General features: G+C 42.2%; 1 protein-coding gene across 1 annotated transcript in view; it reads left to right on the top strand.

The window, feature by feature from the left end:
• The window catches only part of LOC120030063 (carbonic anhydrase-related protein 10-like), a gene marked incomplete at its 5' end in the record, with an annotated part of 274,054 nt that overhangs the window by 236,030 nt on the left and 19,510 nt on the right, over positions 1-18,514 (top strand). The window contains one exon of the mRNA XM_038975383.1: positions 13,956-14,141. Coding sequence (XP_038831311.1) covers positions 13,956-14,141 — 186 coding nt within the window. The remainder of the gene's footprint in view (positions 1-13,955; positions 14,142-18,514) is intronic.

Below are 18,514 nucleotides of genomic sequence, written 5' to 3'. Positions count from 1 at the left end.
CAATTGAGAGCATCCTGTCGGGCTGTATCACTGCCTGGTACGGCAACTGCACTGCCCGCAACCGCAGGGCTCTACAGAGGGTGTTGCGGTCTGCTCAACGCATCACCAGTGGCACACTGCCTGCCTTCCAGGACACATACAGCACCCGATGTCACAGCAAGGCCAAAAAGATCATCAAGAACATCAACCACCCGAGCCATGGCCTGTTCACCCTGCTATCATCCAGAAGGCGAGGTCAGTACAGGTGCATCAAAGCTGTGACCGATAGACTGAAAAACAGCTTCAATCTCAAGGCCATCAGACTGTTATATAGCCATCCATCAGACTGTTAAATAGCCATCCATCAGACTGTTAAATAGCCATCACTAGCTGGCTACCACCCAGTTACTCAACCCTACACCTTAGAGACTACTGCCCTATATACATAGACAGGGATTCACTAGTCACTTTAATAATGTTTACATACTGCTTTACTCATTTCATATGTATACACCGTATTCTATTCTACTGTATTTTAGTCAATGCCACTCTGACATTGATCGTCCTAATATTTATATATTTCTTAACTCCATTCTTTTAATTTAGATTTGTGTGTATTGTTGTGAATTGTTTGAATTTACTGCACTGTTGGAGCTAGGAACACAAGTGTTTCGCTACACCCGCAATAGCATCTGCTAAATATGTGTATGTGACCAATGATTTGATTTGATTGAATTATTGCAGTTCGGTTCTATCAGTGGTTTTAACAGTTGTTTTTATGGTTAAGACACATGAAAGCAGTTATTATTGGAAGGAAAACTGCATCGATGTCTACTATAGTTTATCACACATACAGTAATATGGCTTGGTAAATTACCTTACACCATAGCATGAGTCTTTAAAGACATGGCATTTTTACTATTTTGTTGCCTTACAACCTGGAACTAAAATTGATTTTTTGGGGGGTTTGTATAATTTGATTTACACAACATGTCTACCTCTTTGAAGATGCAAAATGGCGTGCATAACTATCCAGCCCCTCAAAGTCAATACTTTGTAGAGCCACCTTTTGCCGCAGTTACAGCTGCAAGTTTCTTGGGGTATGTCTCTATAAGCTTGGCCTAGCCACTGGGATTTTTTCCCATTCTTCAAGGCAAAACTGCTTCAGCTCCTTCAAGTTGGATGGGTTCCGCTGGTGTACAGCAATCTTTAAGTCCTACCACAGATTCTCAATTGGATTGAGGTCTGGCTTTGACTAGGCCATTCCAAGACATTTAAATGTTTCCCCTTAAACCACTCGAGTGTTGCTTTAGCAGTATGCTTAGGGTCATTGTCCTGCTGGAAGGTGAACCTCTGCCCCAGTCTCAAATCTCTGGAAGACAGAAACAGGTTTCCCTCAAGAATTTCTCTGTATTTAGCGCCATCCATCATTCCTTCAATTCTGACCAGTTTCCCAGTCCCTGCCGATGAAAAAAATCCCCACAGCATGATGCTGCCACCACCATGTGGATGTTGTTCTCGGGTGATGAGAGTTGTTGGGTTTGCACAGAGATAGCGTTTTCATTGATGGACAAAAAGCTACATTTTAGTCTCATCTGACCAGAGTACCTTCTTCCATATGTTTGGGGAGTCTCCCACATTCCTTGTTTGCTTATTTTTTCTTTAAGCAATGGATTTTTTCTGGCCACTCTTCCATAAAGCCCAGCTCTGTATGGCTTAAGTGTATAGCTTAAAGTGGTCCTATGGACAGATACTCCAATCTCCGCTGTGGAGCTTTGCAGCTCTTTCAGGGTTATCTTTGGTCTCTTTGTTGCCTCTCTGATTAATGCCCTCCTTGCCTGGTCTGTAAGTTTTGGTGGGCAACCCTCTCTTGGCAGGTTTGTTGTGGTGCCCCATTTTTTTTATAATGGATTTAATGGTGCTCCGTGGGATGTTCAAAGTTTCTGATATTTTTTTATAACCCAACCCTGATCTGTACTTCTCCACAACTTTGTCCCTGACCTGTTTGGAAAGCTCCTTGGTCTTCATGGTGCCACTTGCTTGGTGGTGCCCCTTGCTTAGTGATGTTGCAGACTCTGGGGCCTTTCAGAACAGGTGTATATCTACTGAGATCATGTGACAGATCATGTGACAGTTAGATTGCACACAGGTGGATTTTATTTAACTAATTATGTGCCTTCTGAAGGTAATTGGTTGCACCAGATCTTATTTAGGGGCTTCATAGCAAAGGGGGTGAATTCATATGCCTGCACAACTTTTCAGTAATTGTATCTTTTTTATTTTTTGAAACAAGTAATTTTTTCCATTTCACTTCACCAATCTGGACTATTTTGTGTATGTCCAATACATGAAATCCAAATAAAAATCAATTTAAATTACAGGTTGTAATGCAACAAAATAGGAAAAACGCCAAGGGGGATGCATACTTTTGCAAGGCACTGTAGCTAACTCTCCCTGGCTTGTTATTTGGCTTTTATTCGTTTTCATTTAGCCACATTTAATTTGGTCATTTTGACATGTTGTAACAGCGTTGTAAAGGGATCAGAGGCTTTGTGTCACGATTCTGTGTTGTCCCCAGGCCCCAACCCTGTGGTTCTGAGGGACAGGAATATTTTGGTGGGTGTTGGAAACTAATTTGACAATTCAGAGGATTCATCCATGTCTTCATCCCTGTCTATCCACTTTTCTACAACCCACATTGTTGCATGATATTTATTTTGCCAGTGGCTGGCTTATCTCTCTCTTGCCACTCACTCACTTTCTCTCTTTGGTTCTCCTTCTCTCTTTTCCCTACTCTCTTTTCTTTCTCTAGATCACTCTCTCCTCTCTCTCTCTCTCTCTCACTCACTCTCTTTCTCTCTTTGGTTCTCCTCTCTTTTCTCTCTTTGGTTCTCTCTCTCTCTCTCTCTCCCTTCCTCTTTCTCTCCATCTACCCCCTCTTTCTCTCTCTCTCTCTCTCACTCACTCTCTTTCTCTCTTTGGTTCTCCTCTCTTTTCTTTCTCTAGATCTCTCTCTCTCCCTTCCTCTTTCTCTCCATCTCCCCCCTCTTTCTCTCTCTCTCTCTCTCTCTTGTTCTCCCCAATTTCTCTCTCTCCCTTCCTCTTTCTCTCCATCTCCCCCCTCTTTCTCTCTCTCTCCCCCTCTCCCTCCCTCTGCCTCCATTTCACTCACTACGAACAAAATTCTCCTATCTTTTAATTTAATCAGATGCGTTATGGTTTTTCCTTGATGCATCACTCAGAAACAATAGTAAAGCCTCCTCATGATTGCTGGAAAACCGCAAGGTGTACTAATCACAAGCTGAAACCTTTCAACTTTCTTTTTTTTTTAACATGCATGCATTAACCTAATTATGCATGACATGTGTTGTACATGAAAAACTATATGAATAGTAATACCATCATGCTATCATTGTTGCTATGGATACAAGCGTCTGCTAAATTACTAAAATGTAAATGTGATGTAAATGTAGGATTTATTATCATTAAAGCTCAGAATGCTTGTAACGGCAGTCTAAGTCGTCCTCCTCCTCAGACGAGGAGAGGCGAGAAGGATCTGAGGACCAATGTGCAGCGTGGTAATTTTCCATTATTTAATTAACACAAAACAAGACACTATACAAAATGACAAAACAAACTAACCGTCACAGTCCTAGCTGGTGCAGACAAAACACAAAGACAGGAAACAACCACCCACAATCCCCAACACAAAACAAGCCACCTATATATGATTCTCAATCAGGAACAACGATTGACAGCTGTCTCTGATTGAGAACCATATTAGGCTGAACACAGAAACAGACGAACTAGACACACAACATAGAATTCCCACCCAGCTCACGTCCTGACCAACACTAAACAAGCAAAACACATAAGAACTCTGGTCAGGACGTTACAATGCTGGAATTCCATAACTACTAGAATGGCCATGACGGTCATTCTGACCGTTGATATTTCAATTGTATAAATATTCCATAAAAAATATTCCATAATAAATAATAAATTGCTGAATTAATGCATTTATTATGTTAAAATAGGTCATAAGAATACCTCAGGACACCAAATGTAAATTGTAATCAGTCAGAAAAATAAATGTGGCCAAAAGACATGATTAAATTGACAATAGTCTGATGGGTGACAATATTATAAATTGTCAAATAGAGAATGAAGAGACTGATGACCAAATCAAATCAAATTGTATTTGTCACATACACATGGTTAGCAGATGTTAATGCGAGTGTAGCGAAATGCTTGTGCTTCTAGTTCCGACCATGCAGTAATATCTAACAAGTAATCTAACCTAAGAATTTACATTTACATTTACATTTTAGTCATTTAGCAGACGCTCTTATCCAGAGCGACTTACAGTAGAGTGCATACATTTTTATTACATTTTTACATACTGAGACAAGGATATCCCTACCGGCCAAACCCTCCCTAACCCGGACGACGCTATGCCAATTGTGCGTCGCCCCACGGACCTCCCGGTTGCGGCCGGCTGCGACAGAGCCTGGGCGCGAACCCAGCCCAGCCTGGGCGCGAACCCAGAGACTTCACTGGGTTCGCGGGTTCCAATTTCACAACAACTACCTTATACACACAAGTGTAAAGGAATGAATAAGAATATGTACATAAAAATACATGAATGAGCGACAAATAAGTCTATAAAAAAAACATTATCATTGATAGAATCTTAATATCACAAACAGAACTGGAGTTATAACCAATTTAAGGAGGGCATGTCATTTTTTTATGGGTATCTCTGGCCTACGCCGCACATACAGTATAACACTGGGGCTCCTGAGTGGCGCAGCGGTCTAAGGCACTGCATCGCAGTGCTAGAGGCGTCACTACAGACCTTGGTTCAATCCCGAATGACGAAATGGATCATGACATCGCTGATGATTCATTCTGAACGGCTTTCCATATCTGGGAAAGGATCCATATCGGGTAACAGAGTGTTGGATCATGTTTCGGATCAGATGGCACTGCTGTACTAGGAGAAAGGAGGAACTCAGCGCTGGCCTGTTGCTATGTTCTACACAGTGGCGGGTACTTATGGATGCCAAGGGAAGACATTGTTGCCGTAGCATTGAATGCAAGGGAAGCCAGCGAGCATTTAAAATAAAATAATAGACATTCAGCGTTGAGCTAAACTGAGTGAGCTCAACTGTGAATGGTCCTGGCGCACCAAAAAAAAGGGTTACGGGTTTGGATTTGGCTTCACACCAATCACATGACATCAAATTCTCCATACTGGCCAATGATTATAACGGCAATTCTGATCCAACCATAAATTGTGCCCCTGGCCTGAGAGGATGAAATTCAATATGTAGCTTGATGTACTAGGCTAATGTTAACTAGCTGGCCTGGATCATCGTTGCCCATGAAGGAAGTTAGGCTAGCGAGCAAGCATTTTAGCCAGGTAGCCTAGTACAACAAAAACTAAAAGTGTGTCATTGGAATTTCTCTACAAGTGGGGTAGGTCAGCATGTTTTTCTACTTGCAAGCACACACACACACACACACACACACACAAATCAGTACCATGGACAGCCACATCATATTTTGTTTATGTTGATTGGACTAAATAATTTTTTGGTATCTTTTAGTTGTCACTGTATTAAACTAAGCATAGGTGATTTGATGATGTTGAAATGTTGAATTGAAAATGGTGCTGGAATAGTTGAGGCAGCGCCTGTTTTCTTTTCAACTTGCGGTAACTCTCCATGGTTGTAAATCAATGGTTGTTTAGTAATCTGAAAATGTTGAAAACATTAAACTTGCTTGAACATGTTGTAGGTCATGGAACTGTTTGCTGCTTTACGGTTTTGTGATGAAACAAAGGTGTGGTTGAATTTATTCTGTCACTGTGTCTTCTTATTGTCTCGGCCTTAGACCTATATATCAGGGTTGCAAGGCATATGCACTAACAGGTTATAGAGCGAACAACGCAATTATCACAATAGTGGTAATATGGCTTTTTTTCTGGCTTGGCTTCCCCAATGATTTTAACCATGCACCGCTACTGGTTCTACAACATGCTTGACTTGGCTGCTATCAACACACGCCATTGGAGGCTCCTCAGAGGAGGAAAGGGAGGACCATCCTCAGTGAATTTCATAAAAATAGTGAAACATTAAAAAAAGTTTGCATTTTTAGATCAACTGTCACCAAATAATTGATTAAAACACACTGTTTTGCAATGAAGATCTACAGTAGCCTCAGCAGCACTCTGTAGGGTAGCACCATGGTGTAGCTGGAGGACAGCTAGCTTCTGTCCTCCTCTGGGTACATTGATTTCAATACAAAATCTAGGAGGTTCATGGTTCTCACCCCCTTCCATAGACTTACACAGTAATTATGATAATTCCTCCAACCTATCAGAGCACTTGCAGCATAACTGACATGTTGTCTACCCAATCAAAGGATCAGAGAAATAATCTAGTACTGAAAGCATAAGCTACAGCTAGCTAGCACTGCAGTGAATAAAATGTGGTGAGTAGTTGACTCAAAGAGAGAGAAAGACAATAATTGAACAGTTTTGAACAAAATAATTTCTTCCAAAATTAAGGAGATGCGCACGAGAGAGAGGGAGAGCTAGCTATATTACGTAGTATAGATTTTTTTCCCTTATTTAGCTATTGTCAAATGCAGCTAGCTAGTTTAGCCTACTCAAACACCTGGCTCAAACAGAGAGGGATGCTATGTTAGCTAGTTGGCTATGGCTATCCAACACTTGAACTGTTCCAAGTCAGGGTAAGCTTTTGGTTTTATAAATGTATTGCCACCGTGGCCAGCCAGTGTAACCGCTAAACTGATTGCTGCTGACTACACTGTACTGCATGATTGTAGCGGTAGACACGTTAGTTCTAGTAGCTATTTTAGCTATGACATGGCAACGATGTATGCTATGTGTAGCAGTTAGCGGTCATGATATGAAGGTTTTGCTTGGAAAGGTTTTTTCCAAGGGAAAGGTGAAAGAAGGAGAGCGCATAGATAGATGCGAGATGGAATTATATATACAACGAGTTGTTTGTGTATGTCTGGTATGAAAGTGAATTGTGTTTGCGTGTGATCAGGGGTGTATTCATTTGGCCAATTCTGTTGAAAAACGTTTCTTAAACGGAAGCAAATGGAACAAAACGGGGATAAACATGAATTTGTCCGATAGAAACTCTCATTTTCAACTGTTAGACTAATGATTACACCCTACATCAGCTAGATCAGGAAAGAGTGTGCAAGGCGGTATTGAATGTGTCACTGTTTGTCACCTTGATTACAAAACAATTCTCTCAACCTGTGCACCTACGTTGTAAACTTTTGTTCATAGGGTAGGTTGTATTAACCTCATAATGGGTACAGGGACAATGTTAGTATCATGTAGTAGCCTATAGCTATCGATGTTAGATTGAGCTGGGTGAATGGAATATGAATGACAGTCATCTGATATGCTGTAGTAGAAATAAGGCCATGTTCATAAATAAAATGTTTTATCCTCCCTCGTCTTAAACAGCACCTACCGCCACTGACGCACACGTGTTGTTCAAGCAATGCATAAACAACACTGTGAGCATGAGAGACTTCATCATGAGTCTGGCACACAGGGTACTTGAGCGACATATGAGGGCCAAGTCAGCAGTAGCAGCAGCAAAGATTCCACGTGAGCCATTGCGCCAAATTGCGTACAGCTCCCGGAGAGGACAAACTTTACGGTGGGCAGATGCACTCCGAACAGAACCCACTACACCTGTTTCAGCTGCAAGCCACTTGTTTGTGGGAAGTGTTGCAATCAGGTAAAGTGACGAGGATTTGTGGTGACTGTTAGGACAAACGTTAGCAGCTAAATGAGATCCAAATGTTGCGTGAAGAGGTCCAAAATAATGTGTCCAATAACTGACCATAATAGATTATTTTTAGCCGCTGTCATATTGATATTTATATTAAAATGCCATTATTGTTTTTGTGTTGATTTTCACTATTATGTTCTTTCAAATATTTACATTTGGTATTCTAATGTTACCTAAGACCTTCATAAACACAACCAAATGGCATTGGCACGAAGGGGGGTCCAACGAGGACAGGCGTTTCTAGTTCAATTTATTTATTTGACTGGTGGCTATTAGTACTCCGAGGCCTGGCTATTCTACTGTTGAATATGTATACAGTCATTTTGACCGTGATGGCGCTTTGAGAATGAAATGCTCGGAAAGATTTAGTATTTTATGATATTTATCTGGAAGTACTGCTAGTGTAAAATACACATATTTAGGAGAAGTCAGGGACAGGTGAGTTCAAAGTTTTCATTGAAATGACAAAATTTAAAAGGGTTAACAGATATATGTTTTTATACAATCACCTTCATATACACCAGCTACAAAAGCCATTCTGCTAATAAGGATACAACATATGAAATTCTGGTAATCATAATAGTGGGACATAGTGGATCATCTTGTATCAATATCACCATATTGATCTGTGTTTTTAGTAGACATGATTGTTCTGCTTTTCTTATTCAAATCAAATGTTATTGGTCACATACGCCAAATACAGCAGGTATGGATGTTGCCTGTAGTCCATGGCTTCTGGAGTTATGGTTATGGTCCAGTTGATACATGCACCGGCAACATTAGCTGTGTGCCGTTATGTTCTTAATGATACACCATACGGCAATCATAATAATAGAACATTTAGGATCGTCTTGTATCAATATCACCATATTGATCTGTGTGTTTAGTAGACATGATTGTTCTTTTTTTCCTCATTACTGTGATGTTGTCGTTTCATATTATTGATATTGTATCTGAGCTGGTAATACAGTATCAGGCCCCCTAGACACACACACAGCAATCTCCTTTATAACATGTTTACCTTGTCGGGATGATTACCTTGAACACAATATTTCCTTGCTGTGGTCATCATTACAGCTTAATTGGCTTTAGGATATCCTGTCTTCTGTAGAAAACATCAATGTAAACAAATTAAAAACATGTTAGATTTTCTGATTTAACAAATCCTGCGGTGTCGAGTTAGAGAAGGAGAGATGAAGCTCGAGGAAAATAATAGCTTGACCTCTTGAATGAACTTTTCCATTTACACTTTTCGAGAGGATCCTTTTAGAAATGCTCAGTCAGACTCCCATTCCCAATTTCTCTCTCTATCTCTCTTTCTCTCTCTCTCCATCCCTCCTCCCCTCTCTTCTGTGAGGATGATCTTCCTCGCTTTCTACTCTTCTCCCTCCCACCCTCCTCATGTTCTGTCCACTCCAGCAGCAGGTGGTGGAGTGGTACTATAGAATAGAGCTTTGTGATCGCATATCAAATGCACACAAGCAAGTAAGTACAAAACACTCCCCTCCCCTAACGTACACTGCTGATTGTTGTTCTCTCCTGTTGGCTAGTATACTCCTGTGGTATTGAAACCAACTTCCTTGTCTAAGAGAGAACAGACATGTCAGCTGTCAGGAAACCACAATAGAGATGTTGTTTACTAGAGATGTTAGTGTGATTGTGGTTTGATGTGGAGGATGGATGCTTTGGTTCCAATGACACACTGTGTTGGTATTCTCAGCCTAGATTGTCGCTCTGTTTCTTGTGCCTTGTGAGAAGAACTTGTGTGAAGTGACAAAACATACTTTTGATGAGTCTAATAGTCAGTGGTTTACTATCAATGTGTTTGTGTGTTCGTGTGAGTCAACATATCAACACACAAACACACACACAAAATGAAATAAAAACGAAAATGTTCCCTCTTCAAAGCTGAGCAGGCTGGTTCCCGTGGCGATTAGATCTGTCAAAGCAACACGGGACGTCATACATAAAACTGTCAAGTTAAGAAATTAAAGTGCAGCAAAGCACTTACTCATATGATTTTGAATTCATTAATACAAATTATGGCTTGAGATGTGGAGTGAAATAACTCAGCGGACTGTTGACGATACCTGAGCCATGTTATATGATAGCATAATTCACACACAACACATTGCTGTATGGATGTTGGATGGCTGTGGAAGTTAGCAACAATCCACAATGTTGTTGTCACAATGTATTTCAAGTGATATAATATCCTCTGTCTTTTAAATGGTAGAATCGTTGGTTTGGCTATCTGTAGCTGAAATGTAATTCCATATCACTGCACTTTGGCTATTAGTGTACATTACGCACAGATCTAGGATCAGTGTCCTTGCCAAATCATGCAACACTGACCTTAGACCAGTGTCAAAGCAACAGTGACGAGACAGCCTATAGGGAGGAGGTCAGAGGTCAGAGACCTGGCTGTGTGGTACCAGGACAACAACCTATCCCTCAACGTGATCAAGACAAAGGAGATGATTGTGGACTACAGGAAAAAGAGGACCGAGCACGCCCCCATTCTCATCAACTGGGCTGTAGTGGAGCAGGTTGAGAGCTTCAAGTTCCTTGGTGTCCACATCACCAACAAACTATCATGGTCCAAGCACACCAAGACAGTCGTGAAGAGGGCACGACAAAACCTATTCCCCCTCAGGAAACTGAAAAGATTTGACATGGGTCCTCAGATCCTAAAAAGGTTCTACAGCTGCACCATCGAGAGCATCCTGACTGGTTGCATGACTGCCTGGTATGGCAACTCCTCGGCCTCCGACCGCAAGGCACTACAGAGGGTAGTGCGTATGGCCCAGTATTTCACTGGGGCCAAGCTTCCTGCCATCCAGGACCTCTATACCAAGTGGTGTCAGAGGAAGGCCCTAAAAATTGTGAAAGACTCCAGCTACCCTAGTCATAGACTGTTCTCTCTACCGGAGCGCCAAGTCTAGGTCCAAGAGGCTTATAAAACAGCCACTACCCCCAAGCCATAAGATTCCTGAACATCTAATCAAATGGCTACCCAGACTATATGATCCCCCCCATCCCCCCTCCTCTTTTACACCACTGCTACTCTCTGTTGTTATCATCTATGCATAGTCACTTTAATAACTCTACCTACATGTACATATTACCCCAACTAACCGGTGCCCCCGCACATTGACTCTGTACCGGTACCCCCCTGTATATAGTCTCGCTATTGTTATTTTACTGCTGCTCTTTAATTACTTGTTACTTTTATTTCTTTTTCTTAATCGTATTTTGCATTTTTGAACTGCATTGTTTGTTAGGGGCTTGTAAGTAAGCATTTCATTGTAAGGTCTACTACACCTTTTGTATTCGGCACATGTGACTAATACAATTTGATTTGATTTGAGTGTCTAGAGGGTTTCTCTATTCCTATCAGCGTATCACTATGAGACAGATAGCCGTACACCATCACTTCTCTCTCCTTGCCCAGCTCAATACACACTCCACTAGCCTCGTTTTTTACCCCGTTGCCTTTAGCCATTTATCCTGGGATGTGCACTCAACCACAGGAGCAGATATTGGATGGAAAGACTTGTTATTCTGGACCACGTGTGTGTATGCAGCGTACTGCATAGAAGTGTAACATTGGATACGATGTGGGGAGAAAAGCCTTCAGGCTATTCAGTAGTCAATCCCCTCCCGCCGTACAATGTTGTAAATTACATCATTATCTTTTGAGGTGTATAATCTTGGTTCTTTGATTTGCTACATAACTTCATCCTATTATCCCCCCGCGTCGCTCATTACACAGCCACAGTGATTCTATATGAGTTGAAAAAGCCACATAATGACACGTTCACCTCAGCCTTGTCCTCATGCATAATGGTGAGCTGAGTAGGTGAGTTGTCTTGAGGGGGGTTGAGGTATTCCAGCCTTTTTCAGGGGTAATTCCGACGCCGCTGAGGTAACCGGCCAGATCAGCAGAGCTGCAAAGTGCTGCTCTACCTTTTTTGCCGTTGGCACTTGATCCAGCGCTCCCTCCCTTTCCCACGTTCTCTCTCCCGGGCGCTCTCTCTATCCCCTTTCAAATCATAGATTTTTCAAAGGCTCTATGAAATATTTACGATGTGTGAGCAGAGTTCTTTCTCAGGGAATTTGGGGGGGGGGGGGGGGGGGGGCGGGTGTCTTTTTGAAGGCTAGTGGTAAAAGGGAAGGGAGAGAGAGGGAGTAAGAGAGAGAGGGAGAGAGAGAGAGCAGTGGAGAGAGGAGAGAAAAAAGAAAGAGCGAGATAAGAGCTATGGAAGCTCTCGTAGAATCGTGCCTGCAATACCAACGGTTCACTTTGAAACTACTGAATATAAATAAATAAACACATCCACTGATAAAGATCGTTATTCACTGCTGTTGTATGGCTGCATTTCCCCTTAAAGCCTCTGATCCAATCGATTCCGAGGGGATTCCGACGGCCTCAGTCTTTGAACCCGTACCCCTCGTGTTTTTATCTTCCTCCTCCCCTCTAATTCCACATCTCTTTTGTATTTTGAAGGGTTGCTGTTTCAGATAACATTGTCTCTCGTACTTAGACGCTGTAGCACGCTAAGCCTTGAGACTGTTAATCACACAGCAAATTCTCCGGTGTTAAATCAACACCGACAGTGTTACATTTAACGCTGGTCCAGTGTCTATATGGGTCCACACTTTTCAGTGATAAATGAACACACTGCTTAGTGTAAAGCCTTATTTGCATATTTCCCTGAGTGCATTATCTTTTGAGTGAATTGTAGAGTTACCACCTATGACTGTTTGTGTTAGTGACAGAGACATGGTTGTTGGTGCATTCATCCATTTTTAGTCCTATGTAGTGATGAGGAAACAAAGCTTCCTGAAGCATTTCCAGCCAATTGTGTCAAAAAGAGGTTCATTACTCGAGGCTTTGATCAACACGGTGTGCACTAGAGGTTCCTGTTGGTCAAAATCATTTAGAAATGCCAAATTATTATAGATGAGGTCGACACGCCGTAGCAAGTTCGCAGCGTAGCCTTTTGTCTTCTACCAAAACCAATACCAAACCAATCAGGTGGTTGTTGGACAAAACAACGCTTCGGACGTCATTGATCACGTGCTTCTGATAAAGCGATACAGGTATCGGCACACTGCTTCAAACTAAACTGCTTAGCGAATTTAACACCTGCCTCAGAGCTCCGGTATCAAATGTAACATCACTAGTCCTTCACCAAGTGAAAAAGTAAGGAAATATGTTACCAATTAGATTAAACACAATACAACAAGTATTTAATAAGGCCTTATTTTGATGACCTAGTTTTAACCTAATACAGTGGCCTGAAATTCATAGTTTTTAGGCCTGCAAGTCACATAAAAATGGCTTGCAAAGTTATTTAATTCATGTTGGAATCTAGCCAGAGTGGGGATATTCAACATTTAGAAATTATTTTCACCTGCAACCTGCATTCTGAATGACTGCCGGGTTGGAACATTAAGAAATAAGACTACCTGAACCATTTAAACTGGAACAACCGTTGCAGTAACGGGTGCAATAAGTCAAAGTAGCAGATTGGATTCGTTTAGAAAAACTATTATTTATATTTGAGTAGCATAATATGAATTAATCAATCAATGTACATGCAAAAACATAGATATTGAAACTAACAATTCAAAAAAATCTACCTGCAATAGAGCTTGCTGGTAAATATGTTAAGGATGGACTTGCTTTTCATTTTACACTAGTTATAAACACCAACACTGGGGATATTGTACACAAATGAGTGTGAATTTAAAACTTACATAGTTCATTTAACACCTGAATCAAAACTAGAAATGTTGCACTGAAAAATTAACACTAGGTAACACTGGCAAATTTTCTCTGTAGTGAATCACAGAAGTACTTGTGAATGCTAGAGATTCTAATGAGTTTTTGTGTTATGCGAACAGGCATGTCACTGAGACGGCAGTATAGTATGTTGGTTCAAGTATTTGGGGGCATGCTACTGTTAACCCTCTGAACATGGGTGCTCGGTTAGCAGTGAAATTGTCAAACACCTTCCCCTACTGACTTCTAACGTGTGTCCTTTACACTGGGATGTTCAAATTTGGTTTATTAATTGATTACTAAATCTGATCGTTCTTCCTTCTTTCTGTCCTCAGGTGGGCGGGACCATGTACAACACGGGTCGCCATGTCTCACTGCGAATGGACAAGGAGCACCTTGTGAATATCTCTGGTGGACCAATGACGTACAGCCATCGCCTGGAGGAGATCCGGCTACACTTCGGCAGCGAGGACGGACAGGGCTCTGAACACCTTCTCAACGGACAGGCCTTCTCAGGAGAGGTATGAGGGCAAGGGACTTAGAATCAGAACTAGGTGCTGCGTTTGGTCTAGTGGTAACGCTCTTGACTATGGGTCATATATGCCCCGTTGGCGGCAAGAGTTTAAGCCCTGGCTCGGCCAACTGCATATGCCCATAAAGTACAGTGAAAATCTCACTTTTAAAAGTTCATATTCTGTTAACTCATACCCAAATAATTTTTATTTATTTCACCTTTATTTAACCAGGTAGGCTAGTTGAGAACAAGTTCTCATTTACAACTGCGACCTGGCCAAGATAAAGCATAGCAATTCGACACATACAACAACACAGAGTTACACATGGAATAAACAAAACATACAGTCAATAATACAGTAGAAATATAAGTCTATATACAATGTGAGCAAATGAGGTGAGATAAGGGAGGTAAAGGGAAAAAAGGCCATGGTGGCGAGGTAAATACAATATAGCAAGTAAAACACTGGAATGGTAGATTTGCAGTGGAAGAATGTACAAAGTAGAAATAGAAATAATGGGGTGCAAAGGAGCAAAATAAATAAATACAGTAGGGGAAGAGGTAGTTGTTTGGGCTAAATTATAGATGGGCTATGTACAGGTGCAGTAATCTGTGAGCTGCTCTGACAGCTGGTGCTTAAAGCTAGTGAGGGAGAAGTGTTTCCAGCTTCAGAGATTTTTGCAATTTGTTCCAGTCATTGGCAGCAGAGAACTGGAAGGAAAGACGACCAAAGGAGGAATTGGCTTTGGGGGTGACCAGAGAGATATACCTGCTGGAGCGCGTGCTACGAGTGGGTGCTGCTATGGTGGCCAGTGAGCTGAGATAAGGCAGGGCTTTACCTAGCAGAGACTTGTAGATAACCTGTAGCCAGTGAGTTTGGCGACGAGTATGAAGCGAGGGCCAACCAACAAGAGCGTACAGGTCGCAATGGTGGGTAGTGTATGGGGCTTTGGTGACAAAACGGGTGACACTGTGATAGACTGCATCCAGTTTGTTGAGGAGAGTGTTGGAGGCTATTTTATAGATGACATCACCAAAGTCGAGGATCGGTAGGATGGTCAGTTTTACGAGGGTATGTTTGGCAGTATGAGTGAAGGATGCTTTGTTGCGATATAGGAAGCCGATTCTAGATTTAATTTTGGATTGGAGATGCTTAATGTGAGTCTGGAAGGAGAGTTTACAGTCTAACCAGACACCTAGGTATTTGTAGTTGTCCACATACTCTAAGTCAGAGCCATCCAGAGCAGTGATGCTGGGCGGGCGAGCAGGTGCGGGCAGTGATCGGTTGAATAGCATGCATTTAGTTTTACTTGCGTTTAAGAGCAGTTGGAGGCCACGGAAGGAGAGTTGTATGGCATTGAAGCTCGTCTGGAGGTTAGTTAACACAGTGTCCAAAGAGGGCCAGAAGTATACAGAATGGTGTCGTCTGCGTAGAGGTGTATCAGAGAATCACCAGCAGCAAGAGCAACATCATTGATGCATACAGAGAAGAGAGTCAGCCCGAGGATTGAACCCTGTGGCACCCCCATAGAGACTGCCAGAGGTCCGGACAACAGGCCCTCCGATTTGACACACTGAACTCTATCAGAGAAGTAGTTGGTAAACCAGGCGAGGCAATCATTTGAGAAACCAAGGCTGTCGAGTCTGCCAATAAGAATGTGGTGATTGACAGAGTCGAAAGCCTTGGCCAGGTCGATGAATACGGCTGCGCAGTTGTGTCTCTTATCGATGGCGGTTATGATGTCGTTTAGGACCTTGAGCGTGGCTGAGGTGCACCCATGACCAGCTCTGAAACCAGATTGCATAGCGGAGGAGGTACGGTGGGATTCGAAATGGTCGGTAATCTGTTTGTTAACTTGGCTTTCGAAGACCTTAGAAAGACAGGGTAGGATAGATATAGGTCTGTAGCAGTTTGGGTCTAGAGTGTCACCCCCTTTGAAGAGGGGGATGACCGCGGCAGCTTTCCAATCTTTGGGAATCTCAGACGACACGAAAAAGAGGTTGAACAGGCTAGTAATAGGGGTTGCAACAATTTCGGCAGATCATTTTAGAAAGAGAGGGTCCAGATTGTCTAGCCCGGCTGATATGTAGGGGTCCAGATTTTGCAGCTCTTTCAGAAAATCAGCTCTCTGGATTTGGGTGAAGGAGAAACGGTGGGGGCTTTTGCGGGTTGCTGTGGAGGGTGCCGGGTAGTTGACCGGGGTAGGGGTAGCCAGGTGGAAAGCATGGCCAGCCGTAGAGAAATGCTTATTGAAATTCTCAATTATAGTGGATTTACCGGTGGTGACAGTGTTTCCTAGCCTCAGAGCAGTGGGCAGCTGCGAGGAGGTGCTCTTATTCTCCATGGACTTTACAGTGTCCCAGAACTTTTTTGAGTTAGTACTACAGGATGCAAATTTCTGTTTGAAAAAGCTAGCCTTAGCTTTCCTAACTGCCTGTGTATATTTGTTCCTAACTTCCCTGAAAAGTTGCATATCATGGGGGCTATTCGATGCTAATGCAGAACGCCACAAATAATGTTGTTGACTTATCCAATACTCGTATTGGTGACCAAAGCATATAGAGACAAAACACCCAACCTCAAACTTCTATCTCAAACAGACTGTTTCAAAAAGGCTTGCTATTTTCCTCATAGAACATGATGTCATGTTGGCTCATTGACTGAGATGGCCAATCAGCAGTCTACTTGCGTGAATATGTTTAATGACCGGTATACGCCCACACCATTCTGTTGTTGGGATAGGCTCACACCATTCCAACACAGAAAAGCTTATTTTTAACATACTGAATTAACATTTTTTTGGAAGGAAAACTATTTCCGTCATATTGTAATTAATTATTGTATTTTAATTATTATTTTATAAAAATCTGGAAAAACACTGGACAGTTGCTTTAAATCCTTTCTGTTCCCCTCTCTCTATCGATCTCACAATCTGTATCTTCATTTGTCCTATCATAAATACAAATACGTAAGGGGATCGGATCTCCGATCTCCCTTAAAAAAAATTAAGAACCAGTATCAGTAGAATTTGAAAAAAATTATGGCCATCCAGCATCATCGATAGGATTTAGACGAGATCCAGCAGAAGAAAAGCTATCTTAATTAGCGGGGTGTTTTGAAGAGGCTTCCAATCAGCTCCTGTATAAGTTCTGAGTCACTCACCACACACCACGCACACCAGCCATAATAACAATAACCAATTTGTAGGCTAACAGAATAATTGTAGGTATGACAGGCAAATTCATTCTAATTAATTATTATCATTTATTCTCCCACGGAGGCTGGCGAGCCGATATTCAAATCCTAATAAAACAAGTGTTTAGCATACGCTGGGGCTCGGAGGGATGTGACCCGTGTAGAGGGAGGTTGGCCTCGCGCTCTGCTCGCTGTTTACCGCTGTTGTTGTTGCCTCGTCGCGGCGCCAGCGTTTTCACACCTCCAAGGGGTTTGTTTTGATTTAATCTGTTGCTACCGAACAGAAGAAAAGAGAGCTGTAGTTACTGGCTGCTCTTTGTTTGGTCACCGTTGTGTTATGATTGCTGGAGTGCAGGCGAGAGAGAGGGCTCTGGAGAGATCTGGAGAGGAGCGTTGGATAGCTGGGCGTTGTGGTCTGAAAAAGCTATGTTCTCTTACTGAAGTAATGTATCTACACATGATGCAAGGGTAGGAAGGGTGGGTCTACATAGTCAGTGTGGTAAAGAAAGGAAATGGTGTGTGGTTTAATTGTAACTGGCTTCAGTGTTATCCTGTCAATTGAAACTATTCTTAACATACTGTAGGATTGAGTTAGTGTACATGTGTAACATTCTCCAAATTAAACCTCAAAGCCAGAGAGAGAGAGAGATAGAAGAGGAGGGGGGTGAGGAGAGGAAAGGTAGGTTGCACACAGACTCCCAAATCTTGCTCTTTCTGACATGTGTTCCTCGCTTGCTTAAATAATTGCCATCCAAAAAGACACCTGTTACACCACCACCCACCACATACCCCCACTTCCCACCTGCCCATCCCTTCTGGAACCAAAGCCATGACTTAAAGCTCCAGCAGCAGGCTTCAAAAAAGAAATGGAGAAAATGTTATTTCGCCTACAAATGAGCAGTGGCTGTGCATGCGTCCTTGAAATGAGAACAAAGAGGGAAAATAATAAAACTTGAAAAGCAAAACATCCATCTGAAATACCAGCCCGTGGGAGAGAGGTGGAAAGGGGGATACAAGGTGAGCTTCATTGTATTTAAAGGCATTAACACTCCAAAGTTATGGTTTTACAACTCCATCTGTGTCATATAACCCATCCACCTTTCCTTCTCACATTTGTTCCGGCTTGCAGAAAATGGTGTACGTTTGACTGGTGTTGATTGTTATGGGTCTATCATTCTCAGCTA

This window comes from Salvelinus namaycush, chromosome 35, assembly GCF_016432855.1.
Source record: "Salvelinus namaycush isolate Seneca chromosome 35, SaNama_1.0, whole genome shotgun sequence".
Taxonomy (NCBI): Eukaryota; Metazoa; Chordata; class Actinopteri; order Salmoniformes; family Salmonidae; genus Salvelinus; species Salvelinus namaycush.
This window is presented reverse-complemented; position numbering and strand designations above follow the sequence as displayed.